The sequence below is a fragment of the Rhinatrema bivittatum genome, chromosome 2 (genome assembly GCF_901001135.1).
Source record: "Rhinatrema bivittatum chromosome 2, aRhiBiv1.1, whole genome shotgun sequence".
Lineage (NCBI taxonomy): Eukaryota > Metazoa > Chordata > Amphibia > Gymnophiona > Rhinatrematidae > Rhinatrema > Rhinatrema bivittatum.
In genome coordinates this window covers 311,450,754-311,475,946 of record NC_042616.1, presented here as the reverse complement: position 1 = coordinate 311,475,946, position 25,193 = coordinate 311,450,754, and the positions used below count along the sequence as shown (strand labels likewise).

General features: G+C 44.4%; 1 protein-coding gene across 7 annotated transcripts in view; it reads right to left on the bottom strand.

The window, feature by feature from the left end:
- COBL (cordon-bleu WH2 repeat protein) overlaps positions 1-25,193 on the bottom strand; it is a 438,118-nt gene that overhangs the window by 62,527 nt on the left and 350,398 nt on the right. For 6 of the 7 annotated variants that reach the window (XM_029589712.1, XM_029589714.1, XM_029589716.1 and 3 more), the window contains one exon: positions 9,757-9,930. The exons of the other annotated variant lie outside the window; for it this stretch is intronic. In XM_029589712.1, the coding sequence (XP_029445572.1) occupies positions 9,757-9,930 (174 nt within the window). The remainder of the gene's footprint in view (positions 1-9,756; positions 9,931-25,193) is intronic. 7 annotated transcript variants of the gene reach the window in all.

Genomic DNA, 25,193 nt, shown 5'->3' with positions numbered 1-25,193 from the left:
ATATATATATATATATATATATATATATAGAGAGAGAGAGAGAGAGAGAGAGAGAGAGAGAGAGAGAGAGAGAGAGAGAGAGAGAGAGAGAGAGAGAAGAAAACAAGATAAAAGAAAAGAAACACAGTATTTGTGAAGTTTTGCAGTATGCTTCTGGTAGTCTGGTATAAACTACGGTTGACTACCCTGCTTCGGATATGCTGGCTCATAGGAAACGAAGAATAAAAAAAAAAATGAGAGAGAGAGAGAGAGTTTGAAGTTCCCAGCAGATGTAGTGAGTTTCACCATCAGGAGCGGAAGAAAAGCGATAACAATCGGGGCAGCAGAAAAGGATGGGCAGTGAGACATGGAGGTCCGGCCCAAGCTGCTCAGCAGCGCTCGGCGTGCGACGGAAACGATGCACAGCAATAAACTGTCAGGGGGGGTGAAAAAATAAATCAATTTCAGTGCATCTGTATGTCAAGATGATAGAAGGGCAACTTCACGGCATGCGGGACCATGCGCAATGACCTGAAAAAGGATCCCCCGAAAGAGTAGTCTCACAGCACTGAAGCACATGGTTAGTGGGGGCCCATGAGCAAGATGCAGAGAGGACCATGCTGCACGCAGGGGGAGAAGTGACAAGCAGGCCGCACACACACCGCAAACAGAAAACAACAAAAAAAAATCCTTAGGACCTACAAATGTGAGCATAGCTCAGTTTATGATGGGAGGCATCGCGTACTCATGACCTGTTCCTAATGACCAACACCCAATTCCTGCTACAGTCCCTTGTACTGTTACTGCTAAGGAGGCTGATCCCTGATGCCAGTGGGCGAGGAGTGTCTGCTTCCTAGTGCTGATGCCTGTTTTCCTCCGTGGGCATCAGATTCAGGCCTGCTACTTGACAAAGTGCCCTTACGCTGCACTGAACTGATCTTTGCTCCTGAAGGACAAAAAAAAAAAAAGAGCTGCTGACCACTCTGTTCCCATCACTGCTGCAAGAATGACACTTTACCAAATAAAATAGCATGTGAGTGAGGTATTAAAAAGCTTCCCTTACAGGAAAATGTTTAAAACATATGGCCCAAATGTCCTAATAAAATGCGATTTTTTTCCTTTTAGGAAGTGGTAGAGATACCTGAAATTGATAGCTTTTTCTGCTGCTAACATTGCCTACATCCTAACTACAAAAAAAGCCTCTGTGGTTTTTTTTTTTTTTCCTTGTAATACTTCAAATGTGGCCATAAAAACCCCATGACACAGTCTTATTCTGCCAGCAGACTCACAAAGCAAATTAGGTCCTGGTAAGCAAAAAAAAAACTGTTCATCGAAAACTGCAAGAATGTTATAATTATTAATCAGATTCCACACCCCCGGAAGCATTAACCCATCGTGGAAACCCACAGGGACCTTCTCTGTCTTTCTGTTTTGTTTTTTTTTATGTAACATAGCCACGATGCAAACCACAGGCATAACAACAAAAACCAGGCCAAAGGGTGTAACTCTTTTTTTTTTGCAAATGGTTTTCAGTATCCTGACAGTTATATTTTCCACGTGACTCCCTTTACCCTGTGGGAAAATACAGGACAGTTGGCAAGCCTGGATGGACAGCCAGGCAAAACAAACAAACAAACAAAAAAAAAAAATAACCCTTAAAAAAAACTCTGTAAAAAGTATAAAGTCAGGAAAGAGAGAGTGTGGAGCACAGCCTCCAACATTATCTTAAACAAAGGTTCTCAACCAGAGGTAGGGGCGAGCTTGTCAAGAGGCACGCGGGGCCAATCTGCTACTGCTGCACGTGAGAGGGGAGCAGAGACAGCCCCCTACCACTGCGCAGGAAAAGCCAGCCTCGCCGCTCTTGGCGACCTCTTAGCACTGGTTTGCACTCCTACCTAGAATACCCCATATAATATTTTTGCACTTTTTACATTTTTTTTTTTTTACATGGGGAGAAGTACAATGGATAGAGATGTGTCTACTTGTAATGTTCAACCCCCTCCCCCCATCTCCCTAAAATGAGCAGTTTAAACTTGGGCTGTCTAATACTCCCTCTCCCCTGCTGCAGCTTCCTCCATTTCTCTCCCCCCCCCCTCCAAACTGGCACCAGTTTGTCAGGAAGAGACAATAAAGCACCGCAAAAACATTTGCACCTCAGCAATGCTGGCTCCACCGGCCGCAACAACATCACTTCCCGTTAGACTTGGTCTGAATTCAGCAGTGTCAGCATCTGATGTTTATGCTTTATTTAGTAGTTAAATTCCAATTGCAAAACAGACCCAAACACCACATTGAAATAAAAAGGTAGCACGTTTTTTGAACATTTTGAATTTTTGCAACCCTGGAAGTACTCAAGTCATCTCAAACTTCTGCAATAGTAAAGAAAACTGGAAAATGTACACTATTTACATTCTATTTATCATGTGTGAGTCCAGACTAGATGGTATGCTCCACTGATAAGGAATTATTTTTTATGTGGTCTCTGCAGAGTGCTGTACACCTCTAGTAACAGGGCAGAAATGATAAGTAGCAGCAAACCTGAACCACATATGATGCCAATAAGGTGCCAGCTATGGATGTTGCTTCTTTTATTCTTCCTGTTACAGAGACTTGCCAGGACAATTATGAGGCAGGAGATCCGAAGAGCTAGAGCCATTAACCGGCATCCTGGGGACCTGATTCTCAGAAAACCTAGGCTTGCTGTGGAAGCAGGCAGTAAGAGCCAAGGAAGGGCAGGGAACAAGTAGTTGCTTATGTGGAACAAAGAATAGCTAGGTGACAGGGTCCCAGTGATGCCAGGGCAGAGTTAATAGCCAAAACATGAGTTGCTCATCCCACAGAGTGTAACTTACAGTTTTGACAGCGCTAATCAACTTAAAAACAGGAGGAATGGCCCAGTAGTTAGAGTGATGAGCTGAGAACCAGGGTTCAACTCCCACTTCCCCTCAGTAACACTAGTGTGACCTTGTGCAAACCACTTTCTCTCCTGTTGTCTCAGATACCCACTTAAATTATGAGCTCTTTGAGAAAGGGATTGATTGTACCTGAATTTAGATAATGCTACAAGCTACCTCCAGCATCATCAGAAAAGTCAGGCTATAAAAAAAAAATAAATTGCAGGTATTCTAGAAACTAGGCAGTGCCGCTATTTTTTAAATATCTTTCAGACAATTGCCATTTACAAAAACTTTAGGATCACCACGTAAGCAGGTGCAGCATCCCCTTTTTACAAAAAAAGACTTTTTCTGGAAATATAAGTTCAAATATAGTGAAACACCCTCACTGACATTACACACCAGTGATGGTTCAAGTTTTATTGCACTCCACTACATGATCTGCAAGACACTGTGCATAAAATCCACCTACAGTTTTAAGAAAAATTCCATCAGAAAAGAGGGTTTGATTAGGAACGATATAAAATTAATTCCTGATCGAGGAGCTATGCCTTCCTATCTCTTAACCAGCCACACCACAGCCTATTCACTCCGGGATATTCATGTTCTGTAAACCAAAGGCCTTGTGATTGTAGCTAACTCTTACGGGGGACAATTTTCAATGACCGCTTGCTGTGTGCACAGTGCATGGGTTATCACAGTGCAGGTACACTGCACCCCTTCTCAAGGAGAAACGATGAAAACAAATAGGTGCAAAGCGTGCACATAAAAAGTGTACATCCGCTATTGGTGCAGGTGAGCAAGTGACGGCAGAGTACTGAGTATTCTTTCAGAAGTCCCATGCCTGCGAGCTGGTTTCCTTCTCTGCCCTAACGCACGCCCACAGGAACGCCTCTTTTCAATGTGGATAAAAGTACACATGCTATGGAAACCAGACATACTTTCAGCTGGGGAAAGAGACATGAAACTGAATGGTCAATAAATTGTTCCTCGGGTTAACTAGTTTAGCTGACACCCTACCAAGTGGAATGGTGTGAAAAAACAAGAAGAGGGAACCTAGTGAATCCTGAGGAATGGTCTAAAATCTGCTAAAAATGTGGAGTCATTCATTTGGGCTGCAAAAACCCAAGGGAGTGGTTTATCCTACGGGTAAAATGCTTCTGTGCTCAAAATAAGAGCAGGATCTGAGAGTGACTGTATCTCAGCGCTTCCCAACTGATGCGCCCATCAGTCGCAGGCGGCTGCGACCTTTGCTGCTCACCTCCTTTCTCTATGCAGCTCCGAAACTGGGGAGAATGGCGGCCTCCGCTTCCACACGCCAACCCTCATGGCGTGCCCGGGGCGGCGTGGGCGCTTCCGACAGCCATCTTACATCTGGGGTTACCTAAGGCACGCGCACGTGCGCGCCTGCCCCCTTCTTGAATGCGTCATGGTGGGAACCTCGGGGGCGTCCCCACCGCATGACATCATCCGCTTACCATACTTAAGCTCAGCTGACTTCTTGCACTATGAGTTAGCAAGGAATCTCGTCCTGCTAGTTCCACCTTGCTGGGACTACGCCTCACTGACTTCTGGGTGACCTAGGTACCCGCTCCTTGGGGGCCTTACTGCACTCAGGGATATCCGCTCCTCAGAGAGCCATTACTACCCGTCTCTTTGTTCCAGTGAGTTCCTGCATCGTCCTCTGACGACCCTTGCTGTTCCTGTTCCAGACTTCCTCGGTGCCTGATCCTCCTACTTCCACAGTACCGGTGAGAGTACAGAACCTGCTCTTCTATCTTTGTGGCACGGATTCTTGGGTTACCCCACTTGTGGACCCACTACCAGATCCCTCCTGTCTTGTGCAACCATACCATCGGCTTCCGGCCTACTCCGCGCTGCAGACCACTACCAGAGTTGCTATGGATTACTACTGGACTGACCAGCTACAGGACTGACTCTATTGCTTCGCTCTTCGGACCACCATTGGCTGTATAATAAAGTTATTTCCTCTGTTGTCCATCACTGCTGAGACCTTGCCTGTTGTGGCGAGTGCCCACAGGGCTCCTCCCTGTGGGAGGAGTCTTCACCCCCCATGACCCAAAGGCCCACTACTAGTTCAAGACACACAGAACACAACACCAACCTTTTTTGTTCCGTGGCACACCTAGCACAGGATTCACTTTGTTGTGGCACACCAACCACTTTCTCTTCTCTTCCCTTGCCCCCCATCTCATTGACATCATCATCATCACCTTCTCCCTCCCCCCATCCCTTGGCACCATCACCTTCTCCCTTCCCTCTTTGCCCACCATCATAATCACACCTCTCCCATGGTATCATCATCATCATCATCACCTTCCCTCTCCCAACATCTCTTCCTCTCCCCTCACATTGTCATCACCATCCCTCTCTCTTCCTACCCCCATCACTTTGCCTCACCCTCTACCCCTCCCCCACCCTCTGGCATCATCATCACCACCACATTTGCTCTCTCCCTCCATCTCCTCACCCCTGGCATCATAATTACTACCTTCCCTTTCCCTCTATCTCTCTCTCTCACTCCCTGGAATCATCACCTTCTCTCTCCCACCCTCTCTATCTTCTGCACCTCCCCCGCTATCATCATCATGCTTTTCCCTCTACCACTCTCCCCCACTCCCTGCCATCACCTTTCCTTTCCCTCCATCTCTCTCCCCTATTCCCAGGCATCATCACCTTTCCTCTCCCATCACCTCTTCCTTGCCGCCCCTTGCATCACCATCACCTTCCCCCTCCACCCTTCTCCCTCACCTGCTCTCATCACCCTCTCTCTCAACCTTCTCACCCCTGGAATTGTCACCACATTCCCTGTTCTTCCCCTCTCTCTCCCCCCCTGGCATCAATACTTTCTCCCTCCCTCCCTCCCTCCATTCCTCTCCCCCACCCTCAGGTATCATCATCACCTTTCACCACCTCTTCTTCCCTCCACCCACTCACATCTTCATGACCTTCCCTATTCCTTCACTTCCCTCATTATCCTCAATTTCCATCTACCTCCACCTGGCATCATCACCTTCCCTCTGCCTCAACCTCTCTCCCCCTAGCATCATTATCAACTTCCCTATGCCTCCACCCCCTGGCATCATCACCATCCCTCTCCCTCCAGCCTTGTCTCTCAACCCTGGCATCATTAACTTCCTTCTCTCTCCACTCCCTTTGCCAATCACCTACTCTTCCCTTTCCCTCCACCCCCTGGAATCACCTGCCCTCTCCCTCTTCCTGGCATCATCATCATCTTCTTCTCTCTTCCTCACCCCCTGGCATCATCACCTTCCCTCCCACTCCTCTCTCCCTCCAACATTATCATCATAATCTTTCATTTCCCCCAGCCCCTGTCATCACCTTCTCTTCCCTTTCTTTCCAACCCCTGGCATCACCTTCCCTCAATCTCATTCCCTGGCATCATCGTCTACCCTCTTTCATCCTCACATCTTTTAAGCATCATCATCTTCCCTCTCCCTCATCTCCTGGCATCATCTTCCCTTCTCTCTCTCCCCCCATACCCAGTGGCACATTCAGCTGTCTCTTTCCCCACCCCAGCCCCGATCCTTGAGCAGCAGAAGACTGGGATCAGGCTTACCCAGTGCTGCTTCTTCATTTGCTCATTCTTCCCTCTGCTATCTGAACTACACCGGGCCAGCAAGTCTCACAAGCCCCATGCAGTTTCCATTGCAGAGAGCCCGCAGAAGGAAAGAAGGAACAGCTGCCGATAAGCACTGCTCTCTGACATCCCCTGCTGGGGGGGGAGGATATCCTGCAGGCCCAGAGGTAAAGGCAAAATAAAGTCTGCAGCCATGGCACACCTGCACTTCAGCCACAGCATAGTAGTGTGCCGTGGCACACTGGTTGGGAAACGCTGTTGTACCTGATGATCTCAACATGGCCAACAGGTACATAAGGCGACAGCAAAAGCCAGAAGGAAGCTTGGGTACCCTGGGAGAAGAATGGCCAGCATGATCAAAGAGATGATATTGCTCCTGGTGAGACATTATTTGGAATGCTGTGCATCAATTCTGGAGACCGCACCTTCAAAAGGATACAAACTGAATAGAGCTGGTCCAGAGGCTAGCTACTAAAATAGCCAACGGCCTTCATCATAAAGCATCTGGGAACAGATTTAAAGATCTAAGCATGAATATCCTGGAGAAAAGGAGGGAAAAGGGAGATGTGGTCCAAGGAACAAATGTATAGGAAGGGGGCCTCGTTTAACAGAAAGATGGCCTAGAATGGGGTGTCATGGGATAAGGGTGAATGGGGAAGATCCAGGAGTAAACTATGGAAATATTTTTTATTTACAAAACTTTATGGAACAGCCTTCCCTGGAGGTGATGGAGACAAAGATAGAATCAAGAAAATATGGAACAAGCACAGAGGATCTCTGAGGGAGAGGAAGGGGCTATAAAGCTGAGCAGGAGAAGTAAATTGGCAGACTGGATGGGCCGTATGGTCTTTATCTGCCGTCACATTCTATGTTTCATGCACACGGCATTAAATCATTTTCAAAACTACAGACCACATTTACTAAATTCTTTTCCCCTTTAATCACAAAAGGAATTAAATGTTTTTTGTAAATGTGGCTTAGCATAAACAATTTCAGTGAGCTCTCAACAGATCTGTTCACAATAATGCTGCTGGATGATGGGACATGAAGTGGGAAGAAGGGGTGGATGGAAGCCATTGCAGGAGAATAACTCATCAAGGTGTTTGTCCTATTAAGCAGCGAAACCTTTACCCCTTTTGGGAAGAAACCAATATGCATACAACAGTGAAAAAAAAAATCCCTCTACAATACATGTGATAGCTAACACACCTTTCCACAGGTTTTGGGACAATTCTACAAGTAGACAAAGAAACAGATTGTGGGGGAAAATAGATAGATGCCCTCAAGGTTTTATTTTTATATTTGTAATTTGGCAAGTCCACAATCTTGGTATCATACTTGATCCAAAATTAGACCTAACTACACATATCAAAGCTCTACTCAAAACATCTTTTTCCAAACTTTGTCTCCTAAAACATATAAAACCGCTACTTGACTCTAATCATTTTCGCACAATACTTCGGTCATTAATTCTTTCTGGCCTAGACTATTGCAATTCGTTATATCTAGGCCTTCCTCAATTTACCATCCATCTGCTTCAACTTCTACAAAACTCAGCAGCCTGACTCCTTTCCAACAGCAGGCCTCATGATTATATATCACCAGTACTTCATCAACTGCATTGGCTTCCTATTAAATGGCGCATCCAATACAAACTTCTATCATTCATAATCTGATTTACAATAATAATTCTACCTGGTTATCTTATTTTAAAAACCTTAGTTCAAAAAACAAACTTCTATTACAAATTCCTTCAACTAGAACAACAAGACTAACCACAACCAGAGAATGTACATTCTGAATAGCAGGTCCCATTCTTTGGAATACAGTAACTCCTGACATAAGATAACTGCAGAGAAAAAAGCTTATAAAAAAGCTCTCAAACACTATTTTTTCCTTCCGTCCTTCCCAGATTTATGTATGTCTTGATTATTTTCTCTCTCTTTTATGATCTTCCATCTTGTTTTAATTTTCTTTCCTAAATTCATCTTTCTAGATGTATTTTATTTGTAATATTGTATTTTATTTCATATTTATGTTGTCTATTTATTTTGTCTTAATCTTGTTTTAAACTATATTATGCATGTTTTATTTGTAACCCGCCCCGAACTTGGGAGGGTGTGGGATATAAATACTTTAAAATAAATAAATAAATAAATAAATAATTGCATACATATTAAACCATTCACTTAAACATCCGTATGAAATTATATAGGTAACAGTAGATCCTGCCTATAAGCTGGTGATGGACTAGATGGCTTCTGGAGATCCCTCCCAGCTCTGCTTTTCTACGATTCTCTCTTCATAAGGGCATGTTCATTGTTTAATCAATTGGCTGAGTTGCACACTTCTCCTGGTTGTCTGTACACTTATTTTTTACTAGGAGAATCATTCTACTAGTTTACGTGCCAGTCTGAAAGTAGATGAAAGATGCACATGGACAACTGAGGTTTGAGGGTGTCGAGGCCTCTTGCTAGCACGTCTCTGTTGCTCACTCTTTGAAAAAGGAGACCAAGCAGGTCCATTTAAACTGTGTGGCTGAGAAGCAGACATATCATTGAAAGGAAAAGGCTGAATCTGCGAAAATAGCAGAGAGTCACATCTGCGTCAAATGTTCGGGTGAGCCCCTGAATGATGAAGTCACTGCTCCAAGTAAAAGAAGCATCACTGACTACAAGGTCAATATATCAAAATGTGAACGGCTTTGCAAGCATGATGATGTAAGGACAAACAGCAAAGAGCCTGTGTAATTGCGTTTGCCAATTTTTATGCATGCTATCTGTCGGTTTTCCATGGGAATTCTGTGTTTTCAAAAGTATGCAAAATCACTATTGAACTGAAGTTATGTAAATCAGCTCATTAGCAATTTCGCTGGAACAAAATTCCGTGCAGAAAATCACCCAAAGTGGTGATTTTCCATGAAACGTTAACTACACCTCGGGGATAAAGTCTGCGATAAAATCTATGTTATTGCAAGAAAAATCCCAGTGAAGCCATGGGCATGATATTATAATGAGCAAAACTTCTTATGACACCGGTTCATTTCTGCAAAGAACTTTGCTGGTTGGTTCATCAGTCTCTAAACCTGATATAATGCATTGAGCACTTAAAAAAGAGACAGATCAGGAAAAGAGGTCATATACAGGATGGCAGCAGGTCAGAAATGACGAGAGGAAAATCTAGGGAAAACAAAGACTAATGATCAGAAATGCAAGAGGAGAATATCTGATCTTTTAATGTTTTGTTTTTTTTCAGACATACATTTCAGCAGGAGTTCAGCAGGTTCCGCAAGGTCTGCTTCACTTTGAAATACAGGCGGGTCCACAATGTCTCTGTCAGGAGGAGGAGGGTACGGCGGGGGAGGGGGAATCACTAACAGGGGCGGACCACGTGTGGTGCCTCTTGGAGGCTTTTGTGGCACTTGTCTTCCATCACCTACATAGAGGGATCAATTAATTAATTAGCGGGTTAGATATAATCGCATTGATGAACAAAGCATTTAAACTGTTGGTTATACTTTATCTTCAATTGTCAGATAGAAACACAACAGTCACATACAGTACACCTATTTTAGGACACAGATCAACAGTTCTACACATACAGGGCAGACATTTAAGTACATTTAACAACCTTACTCGTACAACATATATATTTTTGTATGGGAAACAGTCATACACACATAGGTAAAGTACAAGTCTCATTTAGCTTTCCACCAACACAACTCAGCAGAGTTGCCAAGCTATACCCACATTCTGATAGGAAGGCCTTTCCACTAGTCTGGGAATTTTGATGGCTGCTTAATGCCGATCTCAAAATGGAAGCAGCACACAGTGCATTAGGAGAGTGGTTTCAAAGACCTTCAGAAACTAGCTCGCTTGGCAGCTCTCTTTAAAACCAGTTTCGAGTTGTCTTGAAACGTTTGCCATGATCGTGACTGTGTTCCAAACTTTCTGGGGTGGGGAAAGTAAAACACGGGCTGCTCCGCAGCAACCTCACAGAAAGCGCCTGCACTGCCAGGAGTGTTTCACAGCAGGACAGACCACTTAAAAAGCTGGGGGGTTTCCGTGGAGCTGATCCATGCCGCAGAGGCCTCAAGCAGGTTGGGTTTTCAGCAGAGAACCAAGCTTCAGATTGAGCTGTATGCAGCGGTTCTAGATCCTGGCCGATTTATATCATTTGGTTCTTCTGAAGAACAGACTTGCTTGTAGCCCCGGAGGGACAGAGGTTCAGACACAACAGAGCAGTCCATGGAATGCCTGGAGTTCTGGCATCATTACGGAATGCACGCTACAACAGAGTCCCTCTCTAACCCCAAATGAGGTCCGTACATTGCGTCAAATTGAGACCTAGCTGAGGCTTCCGACTGCGACATCCATCACATCCCCAGCACTACTCTGTCACCTGCTTTATACCTTACAAGCCTCTTTGACTCAATGTTTGAATGCTAAGAAATATGGTCGTTCACAGCTTTCAAAGGGGCCGATGCAATAGCGGGTTAGATATAATCGCATTGATGAACAATGAAAAAAGAAGTACAGAAAAGAAGTTTTATTTTCTGCTTTTCTGTACTTTTTTTCAATGCGCTCAGCTATTAACGCCTGCTCCAGGCAGGCGTTAATATCTGAGCGATAAATGTGCGTCTGAGACGCACATTTATCTTTTTGCATTGGGAGTGAATGAGTAATAGGCTCGTTCACATGCATGTGCATGTGATGAGCGCTATCTCATTCACTTCGCGTTAGACGTGCGTTAAATAGGGTCTAATCCCCTTATTCCATTAGGGGATTGACCAGCACCTATTTTACCAGTGTCTAATTGCTCGTTAAGAGTGCGCTCGGCATACTGCATCGGCCCCAAAGTGTGTTTAATGGCCCTATTCTTTTACAGGTTCCATTGTATGGGACTTAGAATAAAAATGCTAGTACTTTGAGCTTTAAAAAAAAAGAAAATATAAAGCAACTTGAAGCCATGCTTCCTTCTTCCTTTACCTTTTCATGTCCAATCTGAAATATCACGTTTATAATCTATTCAAAACTGAATTGAGTTCTAATTTACCTCACTCGAGAATCAAAAATCCAACAGCCTAAAAGAGGTCAGGTGAGTTCAGTTAATGGGAATCCAAAATGACTGAGACACATTAAAATTCATTGTAGACTGGACTAAAATGCAAGGATGGAAAAATCTCAGGTCAACCTGGGTCACCTGAAATGTAATTGCTAGTGCCTGGCGCCCCTTGCAGCCCTGTGAGAAAGACACTGCACACAGGTGACACCAGGTGTGGGGCCGCCCAGACAGAATCACCTGCCAGGCCACTAGGGGAGGACAGCATGTCAGCCCCAGTGGCCCAGCAAGGGCTGCGCTAAGTGGCTGCCAAGGGAGGGCCTGATTTTGGCACGGCTGCCGGAATAGAACTGCCTGCACGCTTGGCCTCCGCCAGGCCACGAGCAGAAGATGTCACATCAGTGCAGCTGCTGGGGGAGAACCTCATGTCAGTGCAGACCCTGCTGGGCCACTAGGGAAGATATTTATTATTTAGCTATTAACATTGTTCTGTTACCACTTGGTACTATTTCTCTCCTTTACCTCAAACTCTAAGTTCCTACTAAGTTAGCCATGTTATTTACACCCAATTGTTGGATGTAATTGTATATTTGTTTAATTGTTCAATCTGTTTGATGTAATTTTCTGTTCCTTGTTCTGTGTAAACCGAAGTGGTATGCACAAGTGCATGAACTCCGGTATATAAAAGCCTTTAAATAAATAAATAAATAGGGAAGGTAAGCATGCTGGCATGCTCTTTACGCTGGAGGAGCGAAGACACCCGCCTGGCTGCTGCTGGGCTGCCAGATGACATGCAACTGAGGCCTGGTGCAGACCCTGCCTAAGTTTAAGATACTGTTAAAGGAGGAAGTTGAGGGGGGGGGAGGGGAATAGAAAGAAAAAATTAAAGCAACACCCCATTAAAAAGACAGACATAAAGATCAATATAAAATAAAAGAGTTTAAAAAGCCCCAATAGAGTAAATTGGAAGAAAATTATTCTCTTGCTCATAACTATTTTGCCTGGCACGTAACTTTTTTTTCAAATACTCTTCCAGCCCTGCCAATAAGATTGCAGTTTATGACCTATGGTATTACGTGTATTGTTTGACTGGAGACTGCCTGATCTTCCTATGTCCTCTGCTCTTTCAAGTGAAGCATCTGTGTTCTCTATCTTATTACTCTGCCCCTCCCTGCCCCCTTCCCCAAAACACACTCTTTTGCATTCAAATAGAAAAAGGAGTGACACAGCCTCAGTACTTGGCCCAGCACTAGGATTGTACAGGAAGAAATTGTTCTAAATGACACAGGGCTCACTGTACCACCTATCGTCACCAGCCCTCTACTGTCTACTAAAAAACAAAACATTAGCAAAAGCAGATGCTATAGCCAGTATTAAATTTAATAAGCCCTGCTTTAAAAATGCTAAAGCCCCCGATCTGTTTTTTTTCTAGCTGGTTCTTTAGATGGTAAAGTCAAGCCAGCTTAGAGAACCGGAATAGGACCTGTGGGCACTAATGGCCAGGGAGTGTAATTGAGACCACTAGTCAAACTGGAAACTGTGTCACTGCAAGCCTTGATCTGCCTCCCTTCTTCCACAGTGACCAGTACCAAGCAATATTGTGCATAACAAACATGTGGATAAAGGTGAATCGGTAGATGTAGTATACTTGGATTTTCAGAAGGCGTTTGACAAAGTTCCTCATGAGAGGCTTCTAGGAAAAGTAAAAAGTCATGGGATAGGTGGCGATGTCCTTTCGTGGATTGCAAACTGGCTAAAAGACAGGAAACAGAAAGTAGGATTAAATGGACAATTTTCTCAGTGGAAGGGAGTGGACAGTGGAGTGCCTCAGGGATCTGTATTGGGACCCTTACTTTTCAATATATTTATAAATGATCTGGAAAGAAATACGACAAGTGAGATAATCAAATTTGCAGATGACACAAAATTGTCAGAGTAGTTAAATCACAAGCAGATTGTGATAAATTGCAGAAAGACCTTGTGAGACTGGAAAATTGGGCATCCAAATGGCAGATGAAATTTAATGTGGATAAGTGCAAGGTGAAGCATATAGGGAAAAATAACCTATGCTATAATTACACAATGTTGGGTTCCATATTAGGTGCTACAACCCAAGAAAGAGATCTAGGTGTCATAGTGGATAACACATTGAAATCTTTGGTTCAGTGTGCTGCGGCAGTCAAAAAAGCAAACAGAATGTTGGGAATTATTAGAAAGGGAATGATGAATAAAACGGAAAATGTCATAATGCCTCTGTATCGCTCCATGGTGAGACCGCACCTTGAATACTGTGTACAATTCTGGTCGCCGCATCTCAAAAAAGATATAAATGCGATGGAGAAGGTACAGAGAAGGGCTACCAAAATGATAAGGGGAATGGAACAGCTCCCCTATGAGGAAAGACTAAAGAGGTTAGGACTTTTCAGCTTGGAGAAGAGAAGACTGAGGGGGGAATGATAGAGATGTTTAAAATCATGAGAGGTCTAGAATGGGTAGATGTGAATCGGTTATTTACTCTTTCGGATAGTAGAAAGACTAGGGGGCACTCCATGAAGTTACCATGGGGCACATTTAAAACTAATCGGAGAAAGTTCTTTTTTACTCAGCGTACAATTAAACTCTGGAATTTGTTGCCAGAGGATGTGGTTAGTGCAGTTAGTATAACTGTGTTTAAAAAAGGATTGGATAAGTTCTTGGAGGAGAAGTCCATTACCTGCTATTAAGTTCACTTAGAATAGCCACTGCCATTAGCAATGGTAACATGGAATAGACTTAGTTTTTGGGTACTTGCCAGGTTCTTATGGCCTGGATTGGCCACTGTTGGAAACAGGATGCTGAGCTTGATGGACCCTTGGTCTGACCCAGTATGGCATTTTCTTATGTTCTTATGTACTACACGGACCAACAGGCCCTATAGAGGCAAAAGGTGTACACAAAACATTCATCGGAGAGTGAATCCTGGTTACTGCAGGAAGTTACTAGGACTGGAACAGACGCTACTCATTCTATCACACTCTCCAGCAAAGCCTCATGGGTCAGAATTCATGACAACTTGGAGAACTCATCTCCCATAGACTGTATCAACTGATGTCCATCTATCCACTCTGTAGCATTTCGTGAGGGGTGTGAATGGAGCCCGTGTCACCGCTCTGCATACTGCTTCCATAGAGACCTTCTAGAAATACAAAGTAGTTTCCTGAGTGTGCCTGCAGGAAACTCAGAGGAGATCTATAGGATTTCTTGTATGATCCGGTCACAGAAGCCCTACTCTACCTTGAGAGAGAATCTTAAAAGCTGGTAGACAAGTTTTACCATTACTACAGAAGAAAAAGATAATTCTTCAGATTTCCTGGCCTTTTTCAGGTAATCCTTTAAAAGCCCTTTTGGGATCGAGAGAGTGAAACATGTTTTAAAGATTCTTGGTTACTGGATGGCGAGATCTATTCACTAAAATGTGATAACTGGATTATCGTATCAAAAACTGAGTTGAAACGCAGCAATGTTACTGTTCTGTGCAGTAAAGATTAAAACTTGGGAGTTTTATTAGTAAAGTTTAGTCACAATTTCAGGGGCTTATGAAAACTCTACTTTAAACCAGAATCATCCAAGCAATGAGGTATTTACACAATCTTTACTGAACCATGGCATGTTTGGGCCTCTAAGTGTCACGAGTGAGTGAAGGCTGTGATTTCCTCCACCCATGGACTACCCCCTGCCCCGACTATCTTGGGCGGAAGTGTAGCCAAAGAACTGAATGGAGCTCTCCTGAATGGCAATGTGTAGCACCTACCACCAGCATTTTCAATATGTTAAAACTGTATGAAAAGGATTGTTTTAAACAATCAAATACCATGCTTAATCTCTTGTTCCATCCCTCCTGTTACCATGTTACAAACAGTTACCATGTTATAATGTAAAATAAGCAAGTCATGCCTTATTTGTTTTAGTTACATGTAAACCGATGTGATATCTCGATTGAATGTCGGTATATAAAAACAATAAATAAATAAAATAAATAAATAAACCGAATACAAATATTTCATGTAAATCAGCCTGGTTATTTTTGCACCAGGCTCAGGGGGAAAATAGAAGCTACATACATACACAATATCCAGTTACAGACAGATACAGGAGATATATATAGGATTTCAGTGTTAAAAATCTCACAGAGCCTTAAATAAGATGCAAAGATCACTTAAGGTACAATAAGTCTTTTTAGATGTGATAATTGTCCTGACCTTTTCATGCCTTAATTTTGCCTACTTAATTTTAACGAGTACTGTAAAAAGAAAATGTCAAATTTAAAGCACAATGAGTTTCGTCAATAAGCTGTTAAAATTGATCAAATTTATCACCCGTTACTGAACAGATCTCATGTTCGGCAAAACAATTTCTTGGTTCATGTTGAAAGGATGAATTGACCTTAGGAACAAAACTTGGAAACAACTACAGAAAAGGTAACACTGAGGGCCAGAGTTTTGAATGTGCTCACCCTCCCTGCCAAACGAAAAACAGCCTTAATTTCCAAGACACTCGCGTGAAGTACACTTTCTGGGGACTCCACAGCCCGTGGGCTAAACTAAGCTAGGAGGGAGGCTGCCCACCCCATTTCACCCATAGCGGCTCGCACCCAACTGCAGGCCTCTGACACTCCGAGTTCAATCTGGTCAGCGCCGCCCCTACCTCCTGGCAACCAATGTTCTACCATTCCAGTCAAGGCAGAGGGAGAACCGTGTTTCCTCGGGGGGAAGGGTTTTTCTGACACGTCACACTTCGCTGCATTTTGACCCAGAAGGGCCTAGAGCTGCAGGGGTTTGCACGGATTTTTTTCCTGTCCTGCCAGCACCGGATGGAGACGTGGAAGAAGGCAAGCACTGTAACATGGTTTTGCTCAGAGGAGATTGAGGTGTTAGGAATCTGGTAAGAGCAAGCCCCCCCCCCCCTCTCTATAGAGAGTCAGTACATTTTGCATGCAGCAGAAAGCTGCTTTGACATCAATGCTGAGAAATCCCAGCTACAGGAAGGTATGGAGAGAGAAAGAGAGAGAGAGAGACCTAAAGCATAGCTGTGTTGGATTCCTGGCTGTGGAAACCTTCACTCCATGGGAGTAAATAACTATTAATTACCTGTAACTGCGCTGCTATAACTTAGTCAGGCAGAACTGGAACCTCGGTGCCTCTGGAGAAAGAGAGATGTTGCCAGCTAAGCGTAGGCCTGCACAAGAGAGTCTGCCAGCACAGGGACTGTGTTATTCTCATTTTTTTTCTTCAAGGACTGCCTTTTTTTCTTACGTACACTGCTATTCACCAAGTTTTAGATTTTTTCATTCAAAACTGCATTGGAAAGCATTTTTTACTTCTTTTTTTTTTTTTTTTTTTTTTTGCCTTTTCCCTTAACTGGAACTGGTTTTTCTCAGAGGAAAGCTCCAGGCAAGGTGTAATTTGGAGACAAAAAGGAAGTGGGAGCAAGGTGGGGAGTGGAGATGCAGAGCCAGGGTAGGGTATGACCTGTGTGTGTGTGTGGGGGGGGGGGGGGAGTCTACTAGGGCCAGGTGTGAACTCTCACTCTCCTAAACGCAAACACACTTTCATACACTTATAAGTGAACACACTCTTCCTCCTCTTTAATCCAGTGAGTCTTCATCCCACAGACCCCGCTAGTGCTCAACCCTCAGCCATTCTTCACCCTTGAATGCTCAGTAAGCACTGGCAGGAGAAGGACACCTGGGGAATGAACACTGTTGGGGGTTGTGGGTGGAGGGTCAGTGAGATAAGGAGGAAGAGAAGGAGTGTAGAGAGAATAGGCCCTTTTTGTCTACTGCCCTGGTGATCCTGGTTCTCTATCCCAAGCCCCCACAACCCCCCCCCCAATGATTCCTCCAGTGGTCCTCATCATTCCCCATGTCCTAGAGGCCCCCCAAGTCTCACCCCCAATTCCTTATGGTCAGTAATTCCCCCGTCCGGGAAAATGATCCTCTACAGCAGAGCTTTCCAAACTGTGTGTCGGGACACGTTAGTGTGTCGCCTGCAGTGTGCAGGTGTGTCGCGCAAGCCCGGTCAACTCTGATGTGAGTTTGGGCTTTTTTTTTTCTAGAGATTCACTTTTTTTTTTCAGTTTATGGGTTGCTTATTATTGGGTGATTTTTGCTGTCAATCGCGTTTTTTTGGGGGGCTTGGTGGGTGGAACGAGCCCAGCCATCCTTGCATTGGCTGCTGCTGCCAATGAGGCCTGGCCATGAGGAGTACTGACTGCAAGCAGCAGTGTCTGGTGATCATGGAAGGGAGTGAAGCACTTAACTGGCAACAATCAAAAAGACGAGGTACATGAGTGTGGGGGCCAGACATGTGCTGGGGGGAGAGAGATGAGTGAGTGGGGGGCAAACGTGCTGGGGGAACAGACATGTGCTTGAGGGGGAGAGATATGAGTGTGTGGGGGCCAGACATGTGCTGGGGGGAGGAGAGAGATGAGTGTGTGGGGGACAGACAATTTGTTTTATTATTGTTTCTCATAAATTATAACAATAACATGAATCTTGGAATATATATTTTTAATATAAATTTAAGGTTTTCATGAGATAGGTTGTGTCGTGAAACATTTTATTTATGTATATATTTAAGGAAACATACATAAATTGTCGAAATATGTTTCGTTCGTTTAACCTTTAACCTCTGGTTTACTAGTAGACTGAATTACCGTGTCGTGAAATTATGTTTGTCTAAAAAGTGTGTCACCAACATGAAAAGTTTGGAAAGCTCTGCTCTACAGCATCTCTCCTCCTCTCCCTCCTTGACCAATAAGGTACAGACCTCCTCTACGAGCCGGAATCAGCTGGCTATCTTCTGTCTTGGAGGGTGGGGCAGACTAGCATCTCTACCCGCTCTCCTCAGATGGGGTCAGGGAGGGTCTTTGCCTCCATAAGGGAAGAAGTAAGGCAGCAGCACCAGTTGCTATCCTCACTCATTCTTTCCCTCCCCCACCACACCCTCCTATCCCTTTCCTTCCCCTCATTCTTTTTCCCTGCCTCCTCTAATCACCTGTTTCACAGACTGCCCTCCACCACTCTTATCTCACTCCTACTTCAGTCCCTCTGATCCCCTCACATCCCACAGTGTTGATCCCCTCACTCACTTTCCGCCCCCACACACAACCCACAGTCCCACCAATCCCCTCACTCACTCTCCCTCCCCTCCCTCTCCTCATTCACTTTCTTGCTTTTCCCAACTTCATTCTGCTTTTCTCTGATCTCTTCACTCACTCTCTTGCCCCAGCCTTCCACCATCCCTCACTCTCTTCCCCCTCCTCTCGTGTGGATGCCAGCAGCAGAGGCAGGATAAGCAGTAACCTGACCAGGAAGATGACACACCCAGTAGTGGCAGAAGCAGTGGGGCTGATAGACGTTTACCTTGTGCCTCTTTGATTTTCACCATTATCCCTTACGGCTTCCTCAATTGTATCAGGAAATTGCACAAAAATCAAGGCCACGGGGCTTCTAAATCTCAGGATAAGCAGCTCCACCACGCTCTGCTTTGTTTCCCCTGGGGCCTGGCAGGCCAGAAATGATGCAGACCACCACCAGCTCTGCCCTGTTTCTGCAGGGGAGTTGCAACTGATCTACATCTCCAGCTTGGCTCCATTTTTGTGCAGGAGCCAGACTTGAATTACACCGCCGGCTCTACTCCGCCAGTCTGGGTTGTTCCACCAGACATTAAACTCTGGGTAACAGACACAAAAAGGGGTTGAATTAGCAGAAGTTAGAAACTTGTGAGCTGTTGTGCCAGTCATCAAAACCAGGGTTGAGGCCTTGATGATTTGGCACAAACTTGTGTTAATTCAAGCCCTTTTTGTGTCTGTTCTTTCTTCTGCAGTTTCTGCTTCAGTAACAGCCCTTCCCCTCCTGTTCCCTGTAGAATTAGGGAGAAGAGTGGTTGCTCTCTGCTCTCTCCACTCCAGCTCACCCTCCCCTCCTTTTCCCTGCAGGCTGTCTGAAGGGAAAGGACTGGAGAAATACATCCTTACAAGGACTGAACTACACAGTCTGGGTAAACAAATAAGCCTGGGGGTAGCTTGCATATTGCGGCGGTTACTACCCTAAACCAATTAAGCTTTATGCTTCACTTTTGATGCAACTCCAACATTACTCTCTGCATCAATGGCAGGGGGTGGCAGGAAATTCAAATCAAACAGTTACCAACAAGGGCCCTGAACTTGGTGGTCGGTGAAACAGATAAGAATGGGAAAATAAGTGTGGGAGCTTGCTGGGCAGACTGGATGGGCCGATTGGTCTTTTTCTGCCATCATTTCTATGTTTTTTTAATGATTCACAGGTAGAGGTCAATTGTACGCCAATTGTTAGGGCAGTATCTTTCATCTGTGTAAACTTGGAGCTTCCACAACACAAGGATTGAATAATTATGCAAGCAGCATTTTTCAGTTTTTAATTTTATTTTACAAAAAAATGCAGAGAAATAATGAATTTTGACTTTGAAAATTTACTTTAAGAGCAATACTGGTTTACAATAAACATACTGTCTGAAACAATTTGTGTGTCATTTGTAATCCACACAAATCTTCTGACTTTTTAGGGGGGGTCAAATATTTTTGCAAGCCACTATATGTATATGAACTGCCATTTGTTCATCACTGAATTTTCTTAATTGATTAAGCAAAGTTAAAGTTATTTTTTTACCCTTGGGCAGTGTCTCCAAATTGATTTGTTTTTGCCACACCTCAACAGGAATGAATCTCATTTTAAAGTCAGGATATATTGGGAGCGATCTCAAGATCTCAAATTCACTGCTAATGCCCTTCTTAATACTTGCATTAAGCCAAAGAGTGCCACCTCTTGGAGTTCATAGGTCATAACAAGGTGTGCTAGGAAATTCTTTTTAATCAGGCCCATGCTGCCCAATATAATTGGAACTATTTCCATATCTTTCTGCCACATTTTCTTGGTCTATGATTGCATCTCTTGATACTAAAGAATCTTTGCTTTCTCCATACAATGCACAGAATTGTCGCTCTATCAGCAATGTTGTTCTTGTGTTTTTCTCCTTTAGCACAATGTCTAGTTTTGTAATATCGATAATGCTGACAGTTCGGATAAGAATGTCCCTGTTGTGCTGATGGTGGACCCTTGGCCCGAGGTGGGGTTGGCGCTACACGCAGGGCAAGCCCTACGGGTCCCCACCGCCGGGTGGCAGAGCAGGCTAGGAGACGGAGGCCGACTGGAGCTTCGCCAATACCAGCCCACGTTCCCCTTAGGTGCCGGGGCCAGCTAGACTTAGGCAGGCCTCGTGAGACGACTCGCAGTTGATGTAGACAAGGGTATGCTAGAAACCTGCAGAGGTATTGGAAGGCCGAGGACTGTGCGGACGAGGCAGGGTTCCAAATATCCAGACGCCAACAGGAACAAAGGAGAACAGGGGGCGACCAGGTAAAGATAGGCCGAAGCCTGAGAGGCCAGATCCGTAGGAGACAAGGAGAGTCCAAGGCAAGCTGGAGTCAGGGCAGGAAGGCACAGTACCAGGAGCAGTGCAGAAGTCAGAGTCAGGAGATAGATCAGATGTGGTCCAGACGAAGTGGAGGTCAATACCAGAGAATCAGACCAAGCGTAGTCCAGGCAATGCAGAGGTCAATACCAGAGAATCAGTCCAAGAGTAGTCCAGGTAATGCAGGGGGTCAATACGAAAGAATCAGTCTGAGGAATGAGGAGCAGACAAGGGAACACGCAGGGACAGGAACCAGGAACAATGACAGGAACTGAAGACAGGAACGAAGACAGGAACAGGAACCAGGAACGAGCAACTAATACACGAGCAATTGTGGAGACCTGTTGCCAAGGCAGGGAACAAGTGTCTGGGCCCTGCCTTTTATACAGAGGCCCAGTGATGTCGTCATCATCCGGGGCCGTGGGCTACTTTCCCACCACGGCCCCTTTAAAAGAGCGCAAGTTGCGAGTGTGCGTGGCTAAGCTGGAGCCCGGAGGAAGGAGGGCGTCGTCGTCACTCTACGGCCCGAGCAGGGAGGCCCGCTGGGCGCCAGGAGGAACCGTGAAGGAGTCAGAAGTGGAACATAAGAAAATGCCATACTGGGTCAGACCAAGGGTCCATCAAGCCCAGCATCCTGTTTCCAACAGTGGCCACTCCAGGCCACAAGAACCTGGCAAGTACCCAAAAACTAAGTCTATTAGGTGGCTGCAGGCGCTCAGAGACGGAGGCAGCTGCCCACCGTCATGAGCGAAGGTGAACCGGAGCTGGCAGCTGAGCTCCTGGGGAGAGTGGGCCCGGGAGTGGGCCTTGCATGGCCAGGACACGTAACAGTCCCAGGTCATTACAATGTCTTCATTCTCTTCAGTTCTGTTAGGTTATGATCCCAGTACTTGCTTGGTACAGTAATGTTATAGTGTTTGCACAATTTCTGTTGAATAAGCTGTGCCACCTTGTTGTGCCTTTCTGTACATGCCTTCTGACATCAGCAAGTCACATCCAATAACGAGATGTCTAACCATTTCTAATTCTGTTTCACAGAATCTGCATTTGTCTGTTTTACTATTTCTTTTCTATGGGGTAAGTATATTAGGATTTAAGCGTTGCTTTTGGAGTGTGCTGTTGCTCCATAGGAGAAACCCAGAATCTAGCAGCCCTCCACCTTAAGACTGAGAAGAGGGTTGGCAGGCATGGAACAAGGATTGTGAAGATACACCATCTTCCCCTCCCCCCAAGGTAAATGAATCCTTTTGTTAAATTCTGGTATTTTCTGATCAGGAATTATATTTATTTATTGTTTATGTGACCCACCCCCCTTTGGTGAATAAAATGTACAGAAGGGGCATTACTATACTGTCTGATGATTACTGGTACTCAGGTGGGCACCTACCCAGTTATTAGAAATGCTTTCTCTATTGGTAAGTACCAGACACAGTACTGCTCCTTCCCTCAAGGTTCTAATATTTATTTGTTTATTTTATTTTATTTTATCCCCATACAGTTCTTTTACTCCTCCCCGTTCATCTTTTCTTCCTCTCCCAGTTTTTTTACCCCTTTTTTTGTAACTGCTTCCCCCTTGCACCTGTTTAGTTCTACTGTTCGATGCACCCCTTGTTTCTATGTAAACCAGCATGATGTGACCTGGTCATGAATGCTGGTATATAAAAAATCTAAATAAATAAAAATAAATAAATTTATTTGACAAATTTTTTATACCGATATTAGTGGGGACATCATATCGGTTTACATCATAACTAAAGATTGGAAATGTATAAAGAACAGGTGATGGGGGAGGGCTCACATAGGAACAAGTAGAGTGGAGATGCAAGAGGAACAATATGAGTAAACAACAGCACAGTAGCGTGGCAGTATTGCCCAAAACTTTATACAGGTTCAGTTAGTGCTGGTAGATGTCCAAGAAGAGCGCCCGTGAAAGAAGTCCAGGATCATTCTTCTTCTGACTAATTCAGTTGATGGGATACTCCAATCCACATCTATTAGGTTTAAATCACCCAACAGCATCACCTCCCCCTCTATTCCCACCTTTTAGATGTCTTTGACCAGATCTCTGTTCAATTCTTTCACCTGTGTTTGAAGTAGACCACACCAGTATAAAGGGTTGTATCATGTCCCCTTTCCAAGATAAACCACAGTGATTCCTCCTTTCCCCACTTCTGCAAAACTGTAGCTTTGATATTATTTTCAACATAAACAGCTATTCTTCCTCCAGTTCTACCACCTAAACCTTCCAGAATGGCTATATCCCATTCTGCAGTGGGACTCGTTGAACAAAGTTTCTGCAATAGCAACAATATCAATGTCTGTCTTTGCTACCAGGACTTGGGAAGCTGGCATTTTGTTGCTTAGATTATGAGTATTTGTACTCATAGCCTTCCAACTATTTTTCCTTTCTGTCATGGTTGGTAGGGTTTAAACCCACGGACCTGCGGAGGGGGTTCAGGCTGTGAGCCTGCCATGGAGCAACAGAAGCTGTTGGCTCTCCAGCTGCTTTACTAGTGGGAGCTAGACACACCTCTGCAGCAGTCAGATTGGAACAGTACTTGGTGTACCCAAACTGAACCAAACATATAAGGCATTCCTGGAAGGCACACAGTGCTTGTCCAACCAACCTTCTCGGCATCTGCCCTGCAGAAGTGCTAGTTGTCTGGCCTCTGATCCTGACCCTATACCAGTGCTTCTGCCTCGCTGGTAATCTTATTTCAGTGCTCCCGTTTTACTATCTCATTCCAGTGTTCCTGTCTTGCTCTCCTGTTCCGGTGTTCCTGTTCCATACCTCTTTCCTGCTTGCTGTCCAGCCCCTGGACTCCACCATTGTGCCTTGGGCCCAGACTCTCTCCGGGGTGGCCTCTGATAGCTGAACTCTGATAGCCCTGACACTCTCTTTCTCTGCTCTCTGGAAAATCTTATCCTTGCTTCTTGTTTTCATCTTGTAGGTCAAGGGCAGTCTTGTGAGATTCTCAATATTTTTGTTTTCCGTCACCAGTTTCATTTATTCCTCGAGGATGACAGTTCAAATCAGTTGGCTTCCATGCATCAGCCCCCTCCTCTAATTAAAATGCTTGCCAATGTAGAAATTTAAATTTTACCTATGATCCTTCCACAGACAGGTATAAGTCCTCTGCACAGTCTAGCCCTCTATTGCTCCATTTATAGCCTCAGCTCCCAATATATATATAAATAAGACCTTCTTCCTTATACTACATTCTGACCCATGTGTTGAAGTCAGCAGTACAATATAGCCTTTACTTCTCCTTACCATGACCTCCAAACAAGCTATTGTCTTTGCTAAGTGTGGAAGTTCCTACCAAAACTTTAGAACTTGCCTGTACTACATTGACTTCATTTCTTACCAGGTTATTGGTCCCCAAATGTGGTATAACATCAACTTCAACATTTATTTTTTTTTATATCTGTTTTGTATTCAAACTGATTTCTGGTAGGCATTTCGCCTTTCTGTTTCCTTGCCAAGTTGTTCCTTTAGTTAATGCTTTTGATAACAGAGTTTCCCAGGGGAATGACAGTTTTTTCCTTATTTCATCTATTGACCATGCCCTTGGGTTTCTTTATACAATGGTTACCATGCTTTAATTCTCTTCTCATTTCAAATGCTTTTTCTGGAGTAACATCTGTTTCTAAAGCTGTGAAGGCATTATGTACGTATATCATTTTGGAGGAAAGGAGTTTCTCGGAGTCACATACATTATCCTTCCCAGAAATCAATGTAACCCATCCACTCCTGTTTTTTGGAATCCTTTGTGAGGGTGGAGGCAGGTTATCCAACTGCTGTATATGGAGGGAAGAAACTCTAAATTCTGCCAGTTCCTCCTTACATTGAGTCACCTCCTTCAGCACTGCAAACAGCTTCAAACTTTAAGCCTCTGGATAGTCTGTCTGAGGACTTAAACCCCATAGTGTACTCATTGTGGCAAATATTTTATTGAAAGTGGAACATCTTTTTTCATCTAAAGAAGCTCCTAAATTCATTGATTAATCCAATTGAGCAAGATAAGATCTGATCTGTGCCCTTGGTGACTATATCACAAAATTAGGATCTGGAGTGGATGAATGTGGGGCCAGATAGGTGGCAATCTAAGTGGCAAAAAGTGCTTCTGAACCATCCTAATCTGGTTA